Here is a 23262-nt window from a genome sequence, read left to right as displayed (position 1 = left end):
GGTGTGAAGCACCGTGATCAGCGACATTACCGACACCCATATTTCCTCCAGCCAAATGTCTGACTCCTCAGCTGCTCAGGAGACTTACTGTAAGCAGCGGCTCTGTCCGGCTGTGAGCTCTGTGTAGGATTGGAGTGCCTGGTGGAATCCCTCTAAGCCGCTCTCTGTCACCGACAGCTGTCTCTGAGCCACCAGGATGTGCTGCAGGGAGAGAGGGCACAGTTAGGACTCCAGGCCAGACCTGCAGGGCCTTGCTAGAGGCAAAGGTGCCGACACATTGGGAGGGTCAGTACTCTTGCTCCGGGAGCTCGCTGGGGCTGCCCTTTGTACTACAGACTCGCTGTCCCCTCTGCTTTCCCCTGCCCATCACACTGCATGGTGGCTCGTTAGGCCAGGGCTTCTCGAGTCGTGTAATGAACACGTGGCGGGTGCTGAGCGTGTCCGAGAGGCGCCGTCTCCTCTGTTAACTGAGCAGTGATGAACTGCTGCCAAGGTTGCAAGTGCAGAACTCCAACAGGCCACCCTGGGAGCGAGGAGCTGTAACGCATACCCTGCCTGATCCGCAGGGAGCGGGGCGACTACTGCCTCTCCCGGTCTCCGCAAGGCTAGGGGCGTGGTGAATTAGTGCACCCTGCAGCCACCTGGTCACATCCCCTCCAGTCAGCTCCACTGGCCCCCTGTGCCCTCTCCCTGGGGCAAAGGAGGACATAGCTGCTATACCTGGGGGGTCATAGGGACTTTCCACCACAGGGTCCCTTCCATCTGGGTTTAAACTGGCTTGCTCCTGCATGGATTTGGCCCAGTGTCTCATGGGATTCACATGCAGAACATTCCCTTTGAGCCCACGGGCTTCCTTTGGACTCATTCAGGTGTGGCCCTTTCTTCACATGCAGCCCCGTGGATTGAAACACGCTCTCCTCAGAGGAACCATTTAGCGGATGGAACTTATGCCCTAGTCTGCCCACCGTTCTGGTTCCCTTGCCTATCGATCTGGGGTGCGAGACCATGGAACAATGACTCCAGCTTCAGAGCGAAGCCGGGGACTCTCTCTGGTGAGTTCAACCGGGAATGTGCACGTCTGTCTGCGCTCAGGCAGGCGTGCACATCCGTGCGTCAATGCAGGGATGGGAGGCCTGTACCCATCTGCACCTGCACGTGAGTGGATGTGTGTGTGAGACAGAGAGAGAGAATCTCTTTGTGTCTCGGTGCTAGCAATCAATGGAAAGCAGCAGGCCTGGAACTTACAGCATTTCTCCCTTTGCAAGCAACTTCTTCTTTTAGAGGCTCCAGCCTTGGGCTCTGCATTTGTAGAAAAGCAAAATCATTACTAATATGAGAATCTGATTACAGGGGAAAACAAGGGTGGGGTCAGGGTCGGCCTTGGTTCTGGGTGGGCGGCCCAGGGCAGCAGGCCAAAGAGGGAGCCATGAGCAGGGTTTGCCTGAGTCTCACCTGACCTGCCGAGAGCCGGCTGGGCTGACGGAGGAGGCAGGCAGGCAGGCAGGCGAGCAGCAGCTTCTGGAGAGGGTGGAGGGATCCACGCTGCAGCGGGGCAGTTGGACAACCAGCCAGGTGACTCCTCCGGAGCAGGGGTGCCCCTCCATGGGGGCTTCAAGAGAGTCCCCACTAGACATTAACCCACTGGCCAAACCAACTTGGGACTTGACAGAGCAGCGATCTGCTCCGGAGAGGCTGGGGACTTGAAGACCAAGGGTGGTGGCACCTCAGCAGAGCTCTGCAGGGAAGGTCCAGCGGGGAGTAGGAGGGGGACTGGTGGGTCAGGACTGAGCTGTCCCAGACCTGAAAGAACAAGGGGTGCTCAGGTCAGGAGTGGGCCCATTAGCAGAGCTGAGAGGGGGCCCAGAACCAGAACAGCAGGGAGTGCTGCAGGTCAGGACTGAGGCGAGTCAGAGGTGATGCTGCACTGGCTGAGATGCAGAGGTCCATGCCCACACTCGCAGGGAGGCTGCGGGGTCGGGTTCAGCTGTATTACCATACGCGGAACAAGTCTCCCCTCTACCCGCGCACCTTGCATTCCAGTTTGTCAATGAGCTGCTGTAGCCTGTTAATCTGAGCTGCCCACTGGCTGTCAGCTTCGACACAAACCCCTAGATGGAAAATGGACAGGGAGATGCCATTGTTAGCCAGGTTCACACAGGGATGGCTCAGTTCACCCACACCCTGGCGGTCTGCCCCAGCTCTTTATACAGACTAGGTCCTCTGGCAGTAGGCACAACAGATGAAGAAAGTGGTGAATCTTTATTGCTGCCTTTTAGCATTTACGGGACAGATTTATTTGGCATTGATTGGCTCTGGAAGGCAGACGATATTTTACTCTCTTTCTGCTTAAATAATACACCCTTCCTTGAGACTGCAGGCAATGTCAGCAATGTCTGAATTTCACTGCTAGCGGGATGGGAGCCCTCTGGATTTCTTGTGATTTATGCAACTAGGATGAGCTGATCCTGGTCCCACTGATGTAAATGCCAAAGTACCAGCTGGGATTCAGCTAGGCATTCAGAGGTGCAGGTGCTGATCTGAACTATCGCCAGGGACTGCTGGATCGATGGGGACAGGAGGGGAGCAGGGAGGCTGTGGGGTGGTCTGGATTGCGGGGGGCAGGCAGGGCTTAAAATCACATGGATAAACTCCTGAACATTTGGATCTAAACCGGACCCAATCTCTGATCCTTACTCCAAAGGAGACTGAGACGCTCCAACTAAGTACAGATAGGATGGTCCCCGGAACATCAGCACTGGTGTCCTTCCTGGCAGTGGGACTGCGTAAGAACAATAACCTGATCTGACTTCCTGCAGAACGTTGGTTCAGATATTTCCGCATCCACCAAGCTAAGCCAAATCACAGAAAGACACACGAGGCTCCCTTGAACTCGGGCATTATAAATCACATCCATGAGGGAAAGCGGACTCAGAGCTGGTGTTCGCACCCTGCCACGTCTCATTGTAACCCACACCGCCCCCCTCCAAAGGCAGCAAGGTCCCAAGAGACAGGCGGCACAATGGTAATGGCTTCTCCCTCATCCACCTGGCCCTGCCAATACCTGTAGTAAGCATCCCGGAATAGGGATCCGTTGGAGACAAGCAGACGGTCTTCTGAGCTCTGCGCCCACATCTCCTGCCAGATCTCGGGCCAATGAAGACTTCAGATTTCTTCAAGTCTTTCCTAAAAACAAAAACGGATGTACTCAGCGCAGCCCGCCGGCTACACCCTCCCCTGTGTCTGCCATCCCCGGCTTCCCCGTGGGAGTGGGTTGTGCAGGCACCGCACACAGGTGGGGAAACCAGAGAGACAATCATGTTTTCACTAATTGAGATCTATTGGAGGCCTGATCCTGAATGTTAGATGACACCAGAAGGAAGAAACCAAGACCTTGTGGCCGAGCAGAAAGAGCTCAGGTTCTGCCCATTGGCACGTGTGCTGCCCAAACTCTCAGACGTGCCCGACTGGCACAGTCGCACCCACTCCTGGGCCTGCACACGAATGCTCAAACGACAACAGAAAATCAGCTACTGTTGTCCAGCTCAGTCACCCAGGAGCATCTCAGACCTGATCCGGAGCAGTGCTGACTGCGCACTCAAGCCCCACTCTCATCTTACTAGGTGCTTCTTCAAACAAACTCCCATTCAAGTCAGCCAGTGGCTGGACTGGAGCAGGCAGGCTGAGCAGTACCCCCAGCAGGGACTGGCTGGCCCAGAGCGGGCGGGCTGGGCAGAGCCTGTGCTGGGGACCAGTTGAGCTGAAGCAGTTGGGGCAGGCAGTGCCTGGGTGTTTTTTCAGTGGTCTGCACAACTCTCAGGGTACAGCTACACTGCACGCTCCTTACAGCGGCCTGGAGAGGGCAGACACTGCCCGCCCCCTTAATCCAGATATAAATAGCAGTGTAGATGGTGAGACACTGCTTAGGTGAGCAGAGTACAGACATGCCAGAACCTTTGGCTATGTACTTTACATGGCTCTCTGCGTGCCCAAGCAGTGCCTCTCCCGTCTACACTGGTATTTTAGCAACGCAGCATCCTGCTGCCTCCCCTCGTCAGAGCCCTTCCCAGACACAGTGAAAGGCTCCAGCAGCAGGGAAAAGCTCCCGCAGTGGGGAAAGGCTCTGGAAGAGGGCAGGAGGCAGTGGGGAAAGGCTCTGGCAGCTCCCTGTGCTGGGCAAAGGCTCCGGCAGTGGGGAAAGGCTCTGGCAGCTCCCTGGGGTGGGGAAAGGCTCCGGTAGCAGGGAGAAGGCAATGGGGAAAGCAGCTGCCTGCTGCTGGAAGCTTTTCCCCACTGCCTCCCCCGGCCAGAGCCTTGGCCGGCCACGTGCAGCTGCGCAGTGCAGTGTGGACTCAGCCTGCCCTTCACTGCAGTGCGTAGCTACACATACACTACACGCCACCATCAGTGACGTGCAGTGTAGACATAGCCTCAGAGTAAGACACAAAGGAGCGTGTCAGAAGAACAGGGATCCAATCCAGAGAGCGCAGTAACAGCGTGTCCGGGAGCGCCTCCAGCCTCTGGCCCTCGCTAGAGCGGTGTTTCCTCAGCTCTCTAGCAATGGGCCTGTTTGCTGGTAACTAAGGGGGCAAAGCGGGTGGTGGGGCTCAGGAACGAAGCCAAAGAGGAGCATCATGTGGCAACGAGAGTTCCCCTAACTTTGCCAGCACCAATAGCTCGGAGGGCGGGTCAGCTGCGTTAATATGCAGTCACTGGGGGGTGGTGTTTCGTAGCATTAACACCCTGCTGCAATGTGGGCTCTCTTGGGAGGCCATTAGCCAAAGCCACATTGGGAACCAAGCATAAACGGGTAGGTCCCAAATGCACAGCTCACCATGGGCCACGCTCCCTGCCTCCCATCTGGGCCGATACCGGCTGCCCCACGCCAGCTGCCCCGGCATTACCTCTCCCAGCCGGCCTGCTCTTCGATCGTGTCCGAGGCGCACTCCAGCGAGGCCTGCAGGGTCTGCAGCTGGGTCCTGGTCTCCCGCAGCAGGAAGCGGGTCACAAACTGCTCCATCTTGGAGGAACTCTCATACTCCTGTGGGGAAGGAGAGAGAGGGAACGTTGCACCTGATGCCGGATCAGGTACTCCTTGAGACCTCTCTGCTGGGCTGCAGCCTCCCCTCCTGTAATGTCCCAGGCCCATCTCGCTCCCACCCAGCGCCTCACTGGGCCTTGGCAGATACAGCTGCTGAAGAGCCCGTCCCAGATTTTATACGCAACCCAGAGCCATACGGGGAGATCAGTTCGTTCTACACAATAATGGCGCTGCCGCTGTGGCACCTTCCCTCCAAAGAGCTCCAGGCACTGGACAAGCATTCAGAGCCCCTCCCAAGCCCCCAGGCAAGGAGGCTAATGCACTCCCACTTATCAGGTGGGGAAACTGAGGCACGAGCGGAGCGTGTTCATGCTTGGAGCAGGTGAATAAATATATAGAAATGTTGCAGACTTTAATACTGGGTTGGCTTTGCATTTCTGTAAAGATCTTAGAGCCTTGAGATAAGTGCTGGGAACATCAATAAATGCCTTGTCCAAGGACACTGAGAAAGTCAGTGGCAGAGCCTGGGACAAGAATTTAGGAATCTCAGCTTCCGATCCTCTGCCCTAACCACTCGCTTGTACAGCTTCTTGTGCCCAGCAGAGCTGGATATAGGCAAGACAGTTGGTAGCTCTTCAGCTCCCTATTGAGCCGTGGTGTATTAAATGCTAGAAATGATCGCGGGATGTGTGGTGGGGGTGGGCAATTTAGAACAGAAATCAGATTAAAGGGAAACCACAGCTGGCCTCCACTTGTCAGGCACAGTCAGCTCCAAACTGCAAGGAAGCTAATGGCATTTTCACAGGTCAAACCTCTTCAGGAGTTCTCATTTCCAGGCTCTCAGAAGTGCTGGATATTGAATGCACTGTTTTGGAAAAGAGAATCATTCGGCAACAATCGGCAGTTCTCTAGTGCAGTGCAAAACTCAGTCACTAGCTGCAGAAGGTATCCCTGGGACAAAAAGCATAGCACAGTGAGCATCAATGGGCCTCCCCATTGGCAGCTTCACAGAGGCCAAGGAGTTGGACTGAATGGGCCAGACAGACCAAACACGCCCCTCTAGCCCAGAGGCAGGTGGGGCAGCACAGCAGAACGTGCCCCGTTGCTATCCTGGTGTGCTTGTTTTGTGACCAACAAAAAGACAGTTCTCAACCAGGGGTACTCAGAGCTCTTCCAGAGGGTACATCAGCTCATCTAGATATTCGCCTAGTTTTATAACAGGCTACATAAAAAGCACTAGCAAAGTCAGTACAAACGAAAATTCATAGACAATGATTTGTTTAAACTGCTCTGTACGCTGTACATTGAAATGTAAGTACAATATTTGTATTCCAATTGATTGATTTTATAATTATATGGTAAAAATGAGAAAGTCCGCCATGTTTCAGTACTAGTGTGCTGTGACACTTTTGTATTTTTAGGTCTGATTTTGTAAGGTTCTAAGTGAGGTGAAACTTGGGGGTACACAAGACAATTCTGACTCTTGAAAGGGGTACAGAAGTCTGGAAAGGTTGAGAACCACTGGACTAGAGTCCCCAGGGCAGCCCATCCAGTGCCTCTCCCCATCGCCGAATGCACACCCACTGTCCCCAAAGAGAATCATTTGAAATTGTCATTGCATAGGCAGGGACTGGACCAGCAGCTTCTTTCCTCTCAGGTTAAACTCAGTACACAAATGCAACTAACAAATAGGTCAAATTTATCCTTGGTTTAACTCCACTGACTTCCAAGGAGAGGCAGCAGGAAAGAATATGGCCCTCTGTGTGCTGGACCACTCACAATATGAGAACCATTGAGCTCAGCCAACAGCTGGGAGCCCGGATGTCTCTCTGCCTTCAAAGATACATAGCACTTCTGGCTTGAACTAACCCAGGCTGGACTCTCTGTGAACCAAATTCAGACATTCATCAGCCCCGTTGGTGACTTGGTGAGAGATCTCTGACTCAGGACAAGGCTTGCCTCATCAGAGCTAAAGTTTCCAGTTGCAGTTCAAAGTGACACAAGCATAAGTTTGAGAATAGGCTTTTTCTACAAAATCCATATAAAAATACCCCACCATTATCATGTTATCAGTGATGGATACTGTCTGTGGAAGGAGGTGAGAGATCTCCAATATCCAGAAGCCTGGGCATCCTGATGGTCAATGTAGGAGAGAATTCAAGGGATATTTTTTAAACACAGATAAAATCATTTTTACTCCTGAAGCTGGAAACAAAATGTGTCCAATGTTAACAGTGAAAATCAGAAACTGATAAATATCTAATAACTATAACACAACAGAAATTCTCCTGATCAGTGCCCTGATTCAGTGGTCCAGCCCTATTCAGCAGAACACCCCGGCATACGCTTAACTTTAGGCATTTGCTTAAATCCTGTCAAGTCCAATGGAAGTTGCTCATATTCTTAAGTGCTTTGCTGAACTGTGGCCAAAGACCGAGCATTGCAGAGCAGGAGGGATCATGTTCCTTTGCTAGCCTGTTGTTTTGCAGATTATAAGCAGAGGTGAGCCACAAAGTATACGGGGCATGCAGCTAACACTCCTTGTTGTGGAGAATAAAGCTGACTGGAAAGTCATGGGCATTTTAATAATATTACATGCTTTTCTAGCACGTTTCCCAGGAATCTCAAAGTATTACACCTCACAACAGCCCGTCTCATGGGCAAATATTTACTATGCCCACTTAACAGTGTCATAGTCTATCTTAAACAAGAGACAATTATTAACCAAAACTTCTACAGCTACAGTCACAGACCAATAGGCTTTCACCCAGCTTGAGTTCCAGCTTTCTTTCTCTTGTTTACCACAGGCCACATCCTGTCTGGAATACTGTACAGCACACAGAGACATCCAGCAGCTGAACTATATGCTGCAGATAAACATACCATTATAAGCAGATGGAGGATCTGAGATACAGAAAGTGACTTGCTGAAGGTCATACAGCAAATCAGTGGCAAGGCTGGGAAGAAATCCCAGGGATCCTGATGCCCAATCACCAACTCTAGCTGCTAGACACCACTTCTCCGATAGACACTGAGCTAAGGCCACCACCTCCAGCAGGACACTGATATGACTGGGATAAGCTTACATCACCACAGAAAGGTGAAATAAACATAAAACTTTCCCATTAAAGAACCCAGAGAACTGGGTGCAGTGAAGGGGAATATGACTGGAGCACTGAGAAAAATGGAGATAACCAGTCGAATTTAGAAAATGCTCCCTCAGGAAAATCACGTGGCAGTACAAAGGGGAAGAACTGGTACTGCCTTCCTGAGGAGGCAAGAGAATTTCTGGAGGTGGTGCAAGGGGACAGAACTGAAGTAAAGGGAAGCATTTAAGCCAAAGAACATTTAGGCTAAATATCAGGGACATTTGCAACTACACTGGACTATGTGCTATTAAATATACTGGAGGCGACAATCCTGAGTCAGCCAAGCAGATGAATTAGGTGTGTCATAGCAAGTCTTCTCTGTCTTCTGGTTGCATGGCTAAAACTGGTCCAGGTTACTCCAAGGTTCTTTTTCATCCTTAGATCCATTTAAAAGAACAGTGTCTAGATGTCTCTCTCCTTTTCAGGTACTTTTTCCTTCTCGGGTTTTTTGGCCACCATTGTTTCCCTTAAAAAGCAGATGATGACTCTGGGAATGCCACGGAAAATGTTATTTGGAAATAGAAGTTTAAAGGCTGGCCTGCCCTTCTGCATCCACCATTTGGGAGTATCCGGTGCCCCAGGGGCAGTTTTGCATCCTCAAGATGTGTGGATCGAGCTGCTGTCATGCAGGGGTCTAACTAACTTCCTGGCACGTGGCCACAACTGAGGTAGACAGCTACATAACATCAGATTGGTGGGGCTTTGGCATGAACGCAGCATTTCCCACCTGAAGCTATAAGCCTTTTTGCACCATCACATTGTTTTCTCAGCTGAGAGATCAAAACCAAAGATCAGGGCTCAAGTAGGAAGTGACAGGTTACCTTTTGCCTGCAGCCAGAGCAGCTGGTGCTGTGATCCTAACAACTAAGGAGCACTTGGACATGGCCTGTACTTGGACGGGAGACCTGCAAGGGACATTGGGTACTGCAAGTAGTGATGCTGGTAGTTCACCAGGAGTGCTCTGCCTTCTCAGCCCGTTATGGGAGTGGCAGCAGGGGGCTCCTAGGGATGCAGAAGGTTTCCCAATCACTGGTAGTTACTAAAGATCCCATGTCAATTTTTGCAAGAGCAGGGATGTTAAACCAGCATCCTGGTCACTTTGTTGTCCTAAAATTCATCCATGTGCTTCACTGGATCTGGGACTTGTCTCTACTTTCTATCCCAAAGTGCTGGGCAGTGTGGCACTTTGTGTTTTGCTGTGTTACAACCAGAGGTGGTGGCTGCATTACACCTAGGTGATCCCTGGGTATCTGACCCACCTCTAAAATAAAAGGCCAGATCCACTTCACTTATGCCCACTAAACAATACTTCAGTCTGCCGTCTGAACTGTCTTTAATGGGACCACTCAGCAAAATTACACAATATGAGTGACTAGTACTGGGTCAGCTCATTATCAGGCAGGGATGAGGGAAGGAACGAGCTGCATGTGGCCCAAACTGATTTGAGGGTCTCCTTAGCATCATTCAGATCCACCCAGTGTAATCTGCTCCCAGCGCTCCACGCCTTGAGGAGTTCACACAAAGACATACACAGAGCCTGGCCTCTTTCTCTCACTGCCAGGGAAGGGTATCCGGGGATAGGCAGCAGGACAATGGGACCCAATGGGCCAGGCAGCCTCAGAGACACCTCATCCATTGTAAAGTCACATCTATGCCTACGGTTGACATCACAGAAGCTCCTTGACTTCTGACACAACTGGCTCAGTAGGGGCAGTACCAGCTGGCTCGGAAGGAATCACAAGATGGGCAATTACAACTCCAGAAAGAAGGTGAAAAAAGCAAAGCAAGAGAAGAAGGAGAAGTGCCCAGATCTGGAGAAGGAAAAGGAGAAAGGGCGACTGGTTATCTATCTGAAAAAGAACAAGTCCACTGTAAGTGCCAGCCGGTGACTCGCCCCAGCTACAGGGGCATCCGCACTCATGCTCTCCAACAGCTTCACACCCCACCTGGCCACGCCCCTCATCCCACACAACATGCACAGTCGCTCTCCACACATGGCTCCCTGCACAACTGCCACAGACAGACACATGCCAGGCTCCACCCCCCTAACACTATCCCCGCGTTCCATCTCTCCTGTAGAGCGACCAGAAAGAGGCTGAGGTCTGTGCGACATGGACCAGCCACTGCCGTGTGGACTTGTGTCGGAACTAGGTTTCAAAACTAGAATAACCGGCCCTGGGCTAAGGCCCTTCTCTAGCCTTAGGTTTTTGCTGGCCCAGGGTGGGGGTACATTACGCTGGTGGGTCGAGTAGAGGTGTGTACATTTTGATACTGTTTGCATTATACAGTGCGAAGGAATGCTGGTGACAAGAACCATCATGAGTTCCTAATTGACAATGTATTTGTCTTAATCCTTCTTGAGTAATTGGAATTCGAGCCCCTAGGCCAGCCATTGTCTCTCACTCTTGGGGAAACAGGAAAGCAAAATCCTGGGCAGGGGGACTGGGGAACGGTCCCCTAAAACACATCAATAACCCAGGGAAAGTCCCCAAAGACCAATACCCACTTCGCCTAATAAGAAGCCGTGGAATTTCCCATCAGCCAACTGGCAAACACTGCCCCTGGGGTGACTGGGAAGAGACCGGTGGCGGAGGGAAGGCACTTTCCGGGAAGTAGCTTCACTCTGCGGCATCGTCAGCCGTGTCACTGGCCATGTCTGCTCTCCAGGAGCGCCTGGCTGAGGCTGGAGAGCTGAAAGGGGAGGTCCTGAGCGGCAGAGGAGCAGCCCAGGCCAATGGGACCGAAAGCTTTGTTTGTTTCATTTATTCTACAGATCAAAGCAGTGCTGCTGCCTCCTCTTGGGAAGCTGTCCCACTGCCCAAAGACCCTCTCTCTGATCACCCTCCCTCCTGGTAGCACAGTTAACATCTTTGGCAGATCAGAGCTGGGCAGCAGGAGGGGAGAGGTTCCCCGGCCACCACAGCCGTTCCCCTCATCAGCACGGCTGGGAGCCGGAGATGGGGACATCCAGAAGATGAGGAGGATCCTGACCCTGTTTTTTTTGGTGGAGTCTGACAAGGCCGAGGGAGGGGATTCCCTGGGCTCCAAGAACCAGGTGAGGTTCTGGTACACCGTACACCCAGGCGCTAGGAGTGGATGGCCCAGGCTGTGAGCAGCCCAAGGAGTGTCGCTGTCTCCAGCAACACTACAGCGCGTGCTGGAACCAAGGAACCCATGGAAGGGGGAAAATAAACCAACCCGAGCATCTCAGATGACTGGCTGTGTTTAGTATGTGTTCAGGGGCACGGGAGGAAGACAGGAAGACAAGAAATATTAGAGCCTTACACTAAGGGTCTGGCACCAACGACCCCACACTGCAGTCCTTGGCTGGAGAGAGGGCCTCCAGGATTCAGTGCAGGAGGTGGGGGATGGGTGGGAGGTGAGAAAGAAATTGGCTTTGCAAAGTGAGTGCTTCCAAGCTAGCCCTGGGGACAGAGCTCCTTTCACAGCCTTTCAGGGGTTCCCGAGAGGTGAATCGACCAATGAGAAGGATGGCGGGTGAAAAGGCAAATTGCCTGGGAAGAAATTCCTATTGTATAAAAAGGGGGCAGGAGCCTCCACTCTATCAGCTGAGAACTAAGAAGGTGTGGGGGGTTCCTGGCTTTCCTGTGGAGTGGGAAGTGCAGGGCCAACTGTTTCCACTAGCAAACCTCTGGCATACTGACATACAGGGATGTCCATTCTGCATCGAGAGATGCCATGGAGCATTGTTAACCAGAGAAACTGGGGCTAAGAAAATGCTGGCACCTGGTCAACACAGCGGACTGGAAATCAGCCAGCGATCAGGAGTTACAGTCATGTATATAGCAAGACGGGAGGCTTAGTGTTCCTCTAACGTCCCTCTGTTGTGACTCACAGAGAGCAACAAAAGCATCGCTGAACCATTTAACATTGGCTTTTATAGAAACTCAGGCTAGAAAGTGCTTTCCTGTCTGCTAACCAACTACCCTGTGCTCTCTCTCCTTGTCAATCTGTGCTGCTAGTCATGCTCTGGAGTGGAGTTATATAACTGTGTAGTCACACTGCGTGAACCAGGAGCCAGCCCCAGCAGAAAAAAGAGCTTTTTGCAGAGAGTAAAAGAAATTTGGATGTTTCCATCCTCTTTCTCCCCAGGCTCTGGATCAAAGATCTTTAACTTCAGGAAGGAGAGACCCACAAAGCAGGTTTTTGGTGAATAAGAAAGCCACATCCCAGAAGCTGGTAGAATCACAGAATAATAGAAACATAGGGCTGGAAGGGGCCTAAAGAAGTCATCAAGTTCAGCCCTCTGCGCTGAGTCAGGACCAAATAAATCTAGAATATCTCTGTCAGGTGTTTGTCCAACGTGCTCTTCAAAACCTCCAGTGATGGGGATTCCACAACCTCCCTTGGAAGCCTGTTCCAGAGCTTAACTGCCCTTAAAGTTAGAAAGTTTTCCCTAATATCTCACCTAAATCTCCATTGCTGCAGATTAAGCCCATCACTTCTTGTCCTACCTTGTGTGAACATGGAGAACAATTGATCACAGTCCTCTTTATAACAGCCCTTCACATATTTGAAGATTGTTATCAAGTCCCCCCTCAGTCTTCTTTTCTCAAGACTAAACATACCCAGGTTTTTTAAACTTTCCTCCTAGGTCAGGTTTTCTAAACCTTTGATCATTTTTGTTGCTCTCCTTTGGACTCTCTCCAATTTGTCCACATCTTTCCAAAAGTGAGGTGGTCAGAATTGGATATAGAACTGCAGTAAGGCCTCATCAGTGCCAAGCAGAGCAGGGCAATTATATGTGACTAACAGCTTGTCTACATTACCCGCTGGATCAACGGGCAGCGATCAATCCAGCGGCAGTCAATTTATCTAGTCTAGATGCGATAAATCGACTGCTGAGCACTCTCCCGTCAACTCCGGTACTCCACCAGGGTGAGAGGCACAGGCCCCAGATCCTTGTCACCAGTACTACCACCTAGCCAGTTATTCTCCATTTTGTAGTTGTGCCCTTGATTATTTTATTCCTAAGTGTAGTACTTTGCACTTCTCTTTAGTGAATTTCATCCTACTGAATTCAGATCAATTCTCTAATTTTTTTGGCTCCTCATGAATTCTAATTCTGTCCTCCAAGTGCTTGCAACCTCTTCTAGCTTGGTGTCCTCCACAAACTTTATAAGCACACTCTCCACTCCATTATCCAAGTAATTAACACTGAAAATATTGACTAGTACCGGACTCCAGACTGACCCATGTGGAACCCCACTAGATACACCCGCCCAGTTTGACAGCAAACCATTGATAACTACTCTTGCATCCGATGAAGTGAGCTGTAGCTCACGAAAGCTTATGCTCAAATAAATTTGTTAATCTCTAAGGTGCCACAAGTCCTCCTTTTCTTTTTGCGAATACAGACTAACACGGCTGCTACTCTGAAACCTACTCTTTGATGTAATCATTCAACTCCTCATAGTAATTTCATCTATACCACATTTCCCTAGTTTGCTTATGAGAGTGTCATGTGGGACCGTGTCAAAAGCCTGACTAAAATCAAGATATATCACATCTACTGCTTTTCTTCTATCCATCCACTAGGTCAGTAACCCTGCCAAAGAATTAAATTAGGTTTCTTGGCATGATTTGTTCTTGACAAATCCATGTTGGCTATTCCTTATAACCTTATTATCCTCAAATGCTTACAAACGGATTGTTTAATAATTTGTTCCAATTTTTCCCAGGTATCAACATTAGTCTGACTGGCCTATAATTCCCTAAGGTCCTCCTTGTTCCCTTTTTAAAGATATGTACTGTGTTTGCTCTTCAGTCTTCTGAGACCTCAGCCTTCCTCCAGGAGTTCTCAAAGATAATTATTCGCTATTCCGAGATTATTTCATCTTAAGCACCACATTTGAATTTGAATACATCTAGCATCTAAATATTCTTTAACCTGGTCGTTCCCTATTTTGGCTTCTGTTTTGTTCCTCCAGAAGTGTTTGCTCTGTGCAGATAACTCTCCATGGGCTGAGTCCTACACTCCTTACTCGGGACATGACTCTGCCAGCTACTGTGCTCTGCTGCAGTGGTGCTAAGCACCAACTCCTACTGGCGTCAACGGGAGCTGAGGGTGTGCGGCACTTTGCAGGATTTGTCTCCAAATTAATGTGCAGACAAAGCTCAGATGAAGACAGAGAAAAGAGCACCAGATTTGGCCCCATCTGCCCTCTCCATTTCCCCACCTCTAGGTGATGGATTCTGAATAGTATTCTAAAGGGATACCATCAATACCGTTCAGCTCATGGCTTTATCCTACTGGGACTGAGCTGCGTGTGGTGCTTAGCAAGAAATCTAGAACATAGCAAAATAGAAACAAGCCAGGGAGGCAAGAGTAGGGGTGTGAAACAGTTTGTTGGGCAAATCTTGCTTCCCCCCAATTCCCCTTGTAGTTTCATGTCTGTCCTCAACTGTTGTGTAGTTGCTATACATTGTTAAACAGCTCCTACATTCCACTTCAGAGGTGGCTGCATTTCAGTGTGTGCGCGTGAAATGCTTCCTGTCAATAAATAATGTAAATCCCAAAGGATCTTACAGAGTCTTACAAGCTGTCAGTGTAGGAATCACTTCACTCCTTCCTTTGGATGGAACACAACGGCTGTTTAGCAGCACATAGCAACGTGACAGAATTAAGACAGTGGGCTGGGACCTTGCCAGGGTCTCAGCCGTGTCATCCCTACCTGTGGAAAGTGTGGCACGGGTCTGATGCCCAGGGCTTTGGCATTACAATGCATTCTCCTGGCATCGGCAGTTCCAGCACACACACAGACACACACGTGCACACACAGGTCTATGAGGTCATGGGAGCTAACAATCCCTTTCTAGGAACAGAAGCCACATGGGGTAGGGGAAGATTCCAGAACTCCCAGGACAGCGTCCCCCCACTGGAACCCTTCCTTCCTCACCAGCAGTTCCAGGCCGCACCCGGGAGCCCTAATGTCTGTCCTAGGCCAGCTCCAAGAGGATCCAGGGGTCAGAGGGGAGGGGAGGTGGACATCATCAGGTGAGGGCGTCGTACCATACATGACTCCATCCCAGCAGGGAGGGTATCAGAATCTGGGTTTGTGTGGGGCTGCAATCAGGGAGCACTTCCAACACATCTCCCCCAGAGAAATGATGCTCTTTTAGGGACGGGGGCCCTAAATGCAACATAAAGGCCCATTCAGAGCCCTAGAACACACTCAATGGCCACCCTCGCCCTGTGACAAAATTGAGCTGCAGGGTTTTATAGCTGGGGAATCTGAACTCCAGGAAGATCCTAGGGCCAGTCAACATGGCTGAGCACATTTGGGTTGGAATTTAACAACTCATGAACATTCCTTTGCCAAGTGTCAAGCTGCCCAGGGGAGCGCTCAGCAATGCCACGCTGAGGCCACTGCTGCTATCAACCCATTCAGCTGGGGGCAGTGAAGGGTGGGGAAAGAGAACAGGAGAAACAAGTGAGAAGGGGACGGCATGGAGGAGACTGAAGAACATTGGGTTTAACTATATGATCGTGTTAGATAAGGTAACCCCAAACGGTGCACCTGGTGCTGCCCAGGACCCTGGATCCCTGACACCAAGGTAGTCTGTCTGCATGGCTGTCCCAGAGCCATGGACCCTGGGAGCCTATGGCTTCCAGGCTTTGGACCCCCGCCACCTGCCTGGTGGGCTGCTGAGAAGCTGGGCGGGTGAGCTGACAGGACAGTCGGCAAGTTTCTGATGGATCCTGCCAGGTTTCCGGAGGAATTTCATCAAAATCGAACTGCTTCCTCAAAATGCTTTGCTCTTACCAATCTGCAAAATCTGACAAAAAACATGTCGTTGCAATTTTTCCAACCAGCTCTACTCCCTTCATTGCCAGAATGGCCTTTGCTGTGCCCATATCCTGGGTAGTCCTGCACTATTTAACGTGGCCCAATGTCGGGGGACAGACATTTTTAGGAGAGTTGCCCAACAACAGCAAGTGACCTCAGCTCAGTGTGGCCATGGACAGCCCTAGGACAGGGAGGGTGTTATACTTTCATTTCTCAGAGGGTTGCACCGTAAGGTGGAGAACATCATTCCATTCCAAACCCCAATTTTCAGCTGCTCACAATTTTCCTTATACATTTCCTTTGGGAGCGAAATTTCACACCATAGCCCAAAGCTGGGGGCTTTGTTTTTTAATTTGAATAAAATCCATTCAGTCCTTTCTGAAGTGCGTGTAAGGGGGGTAAGGGGTGGGAAGGCTTTGTGACCATTTGATAGGCTAAGACAAGTGATAAAGGCCTGAACACTGCTTCCTCTAACGGATCCACAGCCTCCACTGAGGAACGTGTGAGTTTGCCAGGTTTGCACAGTTTTGATTTGGAAAGAACAGTTGAAAATGCCACACCGAGCACACACAGGATGTCATTTTTAGCACCTATTAAAGATCGCCCTTTCCAATATGCATGCAGGTATCAGTTGATGAGGGGGGAAATGCAGGTTTCAGGGAGAATCAGCACAAGGTCTAAGCACTGTTTAAGTCTTTAGGGTGAAGTGATACATAGCATCGCTCAGACCCTCTGTTCATAGCACAGACCCTCTGAGTTGTGATGTATTCTTAGGCAAATACATTGGCAATAACTTTCAGAGGGCTGTAGCACCTGATTATCTAGCCCTGGGCAAGCATCAGTGCATCTCTGGCCTCGTGCTCACTCTGCGTACTCATGGCTGCACGCATGGTGCACATTCTGCTTGGTACCCGCACAAGGCAAGATGGTTATCAAGCCACATTGACACACACACTGGGAGCTGCCACGTACATGCGGCCCTGCTAAGACAGAAATGCCCTACGACCCGTCTGGGGTAGGAAAACCAGGCCCATGCCGTAGATAGTGCACTAGAGTTAAGATTTAAAGTTAATGTGGTAGGGCATCCAAATCCCCTAGGCAGTTTTGAAAAATCTCAGCCTAGGAGCACCAAAGCAGCAGTCTGGATTGCCATTCTTCCGGATCATTCCTTTGGGCTCTTGGAGCACTGTCCTGTTGTGACGGGAGCCTGTTTCAATGCAACGTGTTGCTGAGCAGACGTACCAGCATGATTGTGTTTACGTGACAAGGCATGATGAGATGGCCAAAAGTGTCCAACCAGACCAACTCCAGAAGGGGGCAACTCCACGGCACATCCAAGTCACTGCTGCTGAGGAACCCCCGGCTTGTGGGCATGTCCTGACTCTTGATTATTGCGTTTCTCAGCTGTAATCCCGCATTCACAATGGGTTTGTATTTAACTGGTAATGTGACTAGACACTGCATTATAGATCATCCGTTTGCTCTGTTGCAGGATGAGGCAAGCTTTCCAATTCCCTTCTTCCCTCTAATCCCTGACTGTGCGTCTTCCCCATCCTGACGTCAGAGGTGGATAAAGCTCAGACAGTTTGGTGGTGCAGATAACGCTATGGGAAAGGTTGCGGTTGTCATCGACAATGGTAGTTGCTTCACTCGAGCCGGCTTTGCTGGAGAGGACAAGCCAAAGTCTGTGCTGAAGACCACGTCCATGCCTCCCACCTGCCCAGCTGTGATGCGGGAGATCCCATGCCATCTCACTGCTGCTGGCTGTGGGACAGGGGGTGCCAGGGCATCCAAAACCCACCCGCTCAGGCATGGCATCATCACTGACTGGGAAGCCATGGAAAATCTGTGGAGCCACCTTTTCTTCTGTGGGCTGAGACTGTCCCCTGAGGAGCGCCCGCTGCTCATGACCGACTCTCCCTCCTGCCCCACAACCAATAGGGAGAAGGTGGCCGAGGTGTTCTTTGAGGCCTTCGCTGTTCCAGCCTTGCATGTGGCTAACACAGGCCTCCTCTCCCTCTGCTCCTGTGGCAGGGTCACTGGCCTGGCTGTGGAGGCTGGGGCTGGGGTGTCCCATGTCACTTCCATCTGCGCTGGGCAGATCTGGAGGGAAGCCACGTATCGCCTGGACGTGGCTGGGTTTTTCCTTTCCAAGCACATGCATACCCTGCTGCTGAAGAGCTCCAATGACCCACAGCTGCTATATGCCTTGCAGAAGACGATGGTGACCCAGGTGAAGAAGCAGTGCTGCTACGTGTCCATGGACTATGAAGGAGACCTCCAAGACAAAGCTCACCAGTTCCCAGTGTGTTTTAAGACCCCTGATGGGCACTGGATAACTCTGGATAAGGAGCGGTTCTGCTGCCCAGAGCCACTCTTCCAGCCAAAACTGCTAGACCAAAATTCTCCAGGCATTCACCTTTTAGCTTTCCAAAGCCTCCAGAAGGTGCCGGACGAGTGCAAGGGGGACATTATCGGTAACACTGTGTTATCAGGGGGCTCATCAATGTTTCCTGGTTTCCCTGAGAGGATGTGCTCAGAGCTGGATGCCTTGTTACATGGCAAAGGCTACCGGATTAAAACTCTGGCTGCCCCAAAGAGGAGTATGGCAGTCTGGGCTGGAGGCTCCATGGCAGCCTCGCTTAAGTCCTTCCGGCATATGTGGATGAGAAAGGGCGAGTACCAGGAGTGCGGGGCAGCATATGTGCACAAGAAGTTCAATTAGTTTCTAATAAATAACCACTGTTCTGGCTATCTGTCTGCCCAAAATGGTATAATTCTGCCTATACAATTAAAGCCAAGGCAGGAATGCAAAGGTCTCTGTAACAAAGAAAGCAATGCATCTGGCATCCCAGTTTCCTGTCGTCTCTCCAGGGGCAGAGTTAAGGTTGTCATGATCTGAGTGCATATGAGTGCATTGTTTGAGAAATACCACCTTACTCCTGGATTTCCTGAGTTTCTATTTCTGGGGCTATCTACACACAAACTGGAACCAAAGTTATTAAACTGCTTTTAATTCACACCTATGAGTGTTTCAATGGAAGTCTGTGTGTGGCCACTCTTAATCTGAAACACGCATCGCCACGTATAGGCTTACACCAAAATAACTGACGCTGGCATGAATGAAAACTGATTTAATTATTTTGGTTCCAGTTTGTGTATAGACAACACTAAGGCTCTGAGACTGTGCCTTCCTGGGATACAAAGCACCCAACACTGATGTGTTGCTGCAACTTTAACTTCACCTTAAAGTTTTGTTGGAGAATTTCCTTATTTTTTTTTTAAAGTCCCTGAATTTCACTAGAAAGGATCTTTGTCCTGCAGATTGTAGAAGGAATCCCCAATCGAGCTGTTCATATGAATGTCAGGAAGAGAAACACCCCATTTGTCGACTGGACCTTCTCCAGCAGGACTCAGGAGAGCCACATGGGGCAGGGTTGGGAGGAGAGTAGTGGTGCAGATGATAGCATATACAGAAAGCATTCTTTCCCCATGTTGCATTAGCAAGATTCCTAATACAAAGTTAATAATTCTGGTTTTGACATTAAATCAGATAAACTATGGTGGTGGACATCGGATCTCAGCTCAGGGAGGCTAGTTAGCTAAGTTTCTCTCTCTCTTTTTCTCTCTCATTTTGTTATAAAATGACAAAAATTAAGAGACCTTTTCCATTCTGAATACTGCTATTTTTAGGACGCCATAACTCAGGAACTCCTTGTACATTTCACTTCAAATCAAGCAGAAAAATTCTACCTTGGACCCAGACCCAATCTGTCAGTTTTGAGGCTCGGGCAAGTTTTGGTCTTGGATTTTAGGGACTTGGTGCATAATTGGCCTAATTCTGAAAACTCAAGACCCAGTTCTCTGCAAGCATTGCTCCTCTGAAGTTAATGGAGTTATGCCAGCATTCTTGGCTGCCCCTCAGTTTGCCACTTTAGCTCTAGAGAGGCTGCTGCCTAGCAATACTCTGAGAAAGGGGAATATTATCACTGAATCCACAAGCAGAGTTTTCTTTGCTGATACTTCTTGCTGCGGGGACAGTGCAATGGGGTTGTGTATCTCAGAAGTGGTTTAGGGATGGCCTCAAACTTAATTCAAATCTGCAGAATGAAATTTATTCCCAGTACAAATATCCCCTCTACAGACTTTAAGGCCACTTCAGCTCTTCATATCCAGGGACCAAGTCTCAGAGTCACACTCAGGGGCAAGTCTTGAAGTCACTGATTACTTACTGCAAAACTACATCTTGGTGACCTCACAATAGCAGTTTGGTGGCTTTTACAACTGGTCTATTAGTCAGAGGTATATCTCCCAAGAGGTGGGAGGCAGCAGAATTACCCTGACCTCCCTCCCAAGGAAGAGTGGCTGTTACCGTGAGGAAGCCCCAGCATGAGAAATTATATCTCGAGAAAGACAATCAGAATGCCAATGCAAGGGTAGGAGGAAAGATCTGGAGAAGGAGGCAGTGTGATTCAAACACTGTTTTAGAAGAAGAAATTTGTAAGTATCCACTGAGGACATACCCAAGTTACTGGGGTGTCATCATTAGGTTATTCACTGTTATTACGTTTCATTGTTTGCCAGTTTGCAAGGTGCTTTAGGGATAAAAAACCAGACAAGTCCCTGTGCCAAGGAACTTACAACCATTAGCAAGAGGGATCAGTGGGCTGACCAAACACAAAAAGGAAGAGAGGAAAACACAAATAACAGTCAGTTACCATAGACACAACTCATACCCTGCAAACACAACATGCATACACCACATCAGAGGTGGGCAAACTACGGCCCGTGGGCCACGCCTGGCCCGCGGGACCATCCTGCCTGGCGCCTGAGCTCCTGGCCGGGGAGGCTCGCCCCCAGCCCCTCCCCTGCTGTCCCCCCTCCCCCACAGCTACGCCACGGGCAGTGCTCTGGGCGGCGGGGCTGCGCGCTCCTGCAGGGCAGCGCGGTGGCAGGGCTGGCTCTGGCCAGGCAGTGCGGCTGCCACACATGCTGCTCTAAGCGGCACGGTAAGGGGGCTGGGCCGGTGGGGGGGGGGTTGGATAAGGGGCAGGGAGTCCTGGGGGGCAGTCAGGGGGCAGTTGCATGGGGTGGAGGTTCGTGGGGGGGGGGTCAGGGGACAGGGAGCGGTTGGATAGGTGTGGGAGTCCCGGGGGGCCTGTCAGGGGGTAGAGGTGTGGATAGGGGTCGGGGCAGTCAGGGGACCGAGGGGTTGGGGTCCTGGGAGGGGCATTTAGGGTTGGGGGGGTCTTGGGAGGGGGCGGTCAGGCGACAAGGAGCGGGGCGGGGGTTGGATGGGTTGGGGATTCTGAGGGAGGCAGTCAGGGGGTGGGAAGTGGGAGGGGCGGATAGGGGGCGGGGGCCAGCCTGTTTGGGGAGACACAGCCTTCCCTACCTGGCCCTCCATACAGTTTTGCAACCCCAATGTGGCCCTTGGGCCAAAAAGTTTGCCCACCCCTGCACTACATACTCTGCTGCCACAGCAGGGGAAAACAGAACGCAACATTTGGATTTACCTACTAAGGTCCTTGGGGGCTTTCCCTTGGCCTCTGAGGGATACACTGACCCTGGCTATTCACCTGCTTAGCCCTCACACCAGTAAGGGAGAAGTAATGGGAAAATTTGTTACTTTCCAGACCAGCTCTGTGCATCCCAGCTCAAACAACCACCTCCCATCCCCCACTGGACTGTGCCACCCCCCCAGTGACGGCCATACACCAGGGATGGGAAATCCTCGGGTGGCAGACAATCCAGGCTTGCCACCAGCACCAGCCCTCTGGAGTGAAAGGAAAGGAGACAAGGAGAAGGCGAAGCAGAGGCGTCACAACATAAGGAAGACCATGGGCTCAGTCTTGCTTCTGGTGGTCATGATTTTTGAACTGGATGAGGGGTGTTGCCTGGACCCCCTAATGGAGGGGGTCCCTTTCTGGTACAGGCTGCACTCCCTGCTCCTTGGTGAGGAGCTCTCTGGCTACAGTCCACTGTAGAAGCGTTGTCACCACTGATGGGGCTCAGGAGGAAGGAAAATGAGCATTTCAAATGACTGACTGTGGCTAAAACAGAATCTATTATTTACTGACTTACTCCCAGGAGGTAGAATTGACTCTCTTTCGGTAGGAGAGACGTCCAGTGCCCAAGCATTCTATTGCTGTCTACACCATAAACTCAGATAATACCGAGCAATCTTTCCCTTTGCAATTCTTTCATGAACAGTAATATGATCCGGGAGGCAAAACACGGGCCAAGATCAGAAGGGCAATATTTCAAATGGTGTCACACGCTTCTCATGCCCCTTCCCACGCCTCCAAACATTTGCAATGGAACACAGTGAATGAGTAAACAGATATGCGATGGCTTGTCAAAGTTATGTAACACTAAATGCCTGTTTGTGTGTGCGAAGACGGGTTTGTAGGGGTGTTCCCGCTGTCCCTGGACATGATTATCTGGGCTAGAATACTGCCTGTTGACCCCATTATCCCGAGACCACCATCTCCCAGCACTCTGCAGAAGGTCTTAAACTCCAAACCACACATTGCGGGCCTGATTTTGAAACAATTTAGGGATGCAGTTTTATACACAAAAAACACAGACCCAGTTGTGTGCCTAATTTGCATGCAAAATGACTGCAATTCCACAAGCAATTCAAGTAAGGGCATCCTCCCGTGGCTAATCAGAAGTATTTGCATGTGTGATTAGCCACGTTCTGCATCTGATCTCCTGTAAATCAATATTCTGGGCTGGCACACACCTGAACACGATCAGGCCAGTCACCTCTCTGCTCCTCACTGTGATGCCAAGAAGAGCAGACAGAGCCGCGGTTTCAGGGAGCAGTTCAAATAACATTTTCACAATGCATTGAAGGTTTTCTCCAGACCAAGTTATTTATCTGTGCAATCCTTTTTCTACAATATCCCTTTAGAGGAGCTGAACGATTCTCCCCCATGGCTGCCTTCGCCAGCCTGCTCCTTGACAGGGCTCTCTGCACCATCATCAATGTAATTCTTTCATTAACCTTTGAATCCCTCCCCATAGGGTTACTCTCTCACTGGCCCCATTTGTTGTCCTTCTCCTCCCTTCGTGGTTCACCCCTCTCCCCACAGCTCCTCCATTTCCTTTGTTGCCTCGATGGTTCCTCTGCCCATTCCCCATCACCCCCTTCACCTCTTCACCAATCCCCGGATGCAGGAAGTGGTCTCCCCTCAGTCTCCACACTCCAGGTAGCAGTTTTGTATCCCAGCAGATTGTCCCACACAACCTCTATCAG

At 50.6% G+C, this 23262-nt stretch overlaps 2 protein-coding genes across 4 annotated transcripts in view; one reads left to right on the top strand and one right to left on the bottom strand.

The window, feature by feature from the left end:
* The window catches only part of NECAB3 (N-terminal EF-hand calcium binding protein 3), a 109662-nt gene that overhangs the window by 13559 nt on the left and 72841 nt on the right, over positions 1–23262 (bottom strand). For 2 of the 3 annotated variants that reach the window (XM_037877249.2, XM_043526765.1), the window contains exons 6-10: positions 4902–5038; positions 3062–3183; positions 2029–2108; positions 1246–1299; positions 89–201 (exon numbers count right to left, since the gene is read on the bottom strand). In XM_037877249.2, coding sequence (XP_037733177.1) covers positions 89–201; positions 1246–1299; positions 2029–2108; positions 3062–3183; positions 4902–5038 — 506 coding nt within the window. Of the gene's footprint in view, positions 1–88; positions 202–1245; positions 1300–1452; positions 1801–2028; positions 2109–3061; positions 3184–4901; positions 5039–23262 lie in introns of those variants that run through there. The other variant, XR_006285341.1, reaches the window with a different exon arrangement.
* Positions 17605–18723, top strand: ACTL10 (actin like 10). Its single transcript, XM_043526764.1, has one exon. The coding sequence runs from the start codon at positions 17605–17607 to the stop codon at positions 18721–18723; it is 1119 nt and encodes a 372-aa protein (XP_043382699.1).

The sequence above is a fragment of the Chelonia mydas genome, chromosome 13 (assembly GCF_015237465.2).
Source record: "Chelonia mydas isolate rCheMyd1 chromosome 13, rCheMyd1.pri.v2, whole genome shotgun sequence".
Taxonomy (NCBI): domain Eukaryota; kingdom Metazoa; phylum Chordata; order Testudines; family Cheloniidae; genus Chelonia; species Chelonia mydas.
The sequence above is the reverse complement of the archived record's forward strand: the minus strand, read 5'-3'. Positions and strand labels throughout refer to the sequence as shown.

Bases quoted from the DNA above. Each gene is read 5' to 3' on its own strand.
- ACTL10 (XM_043526764.1), top strand. From the start codon at position 17,605: ATGGGAAAGGTTGCGGTTGTCATCGACAATGGTAGTTGCTTCACTCGA.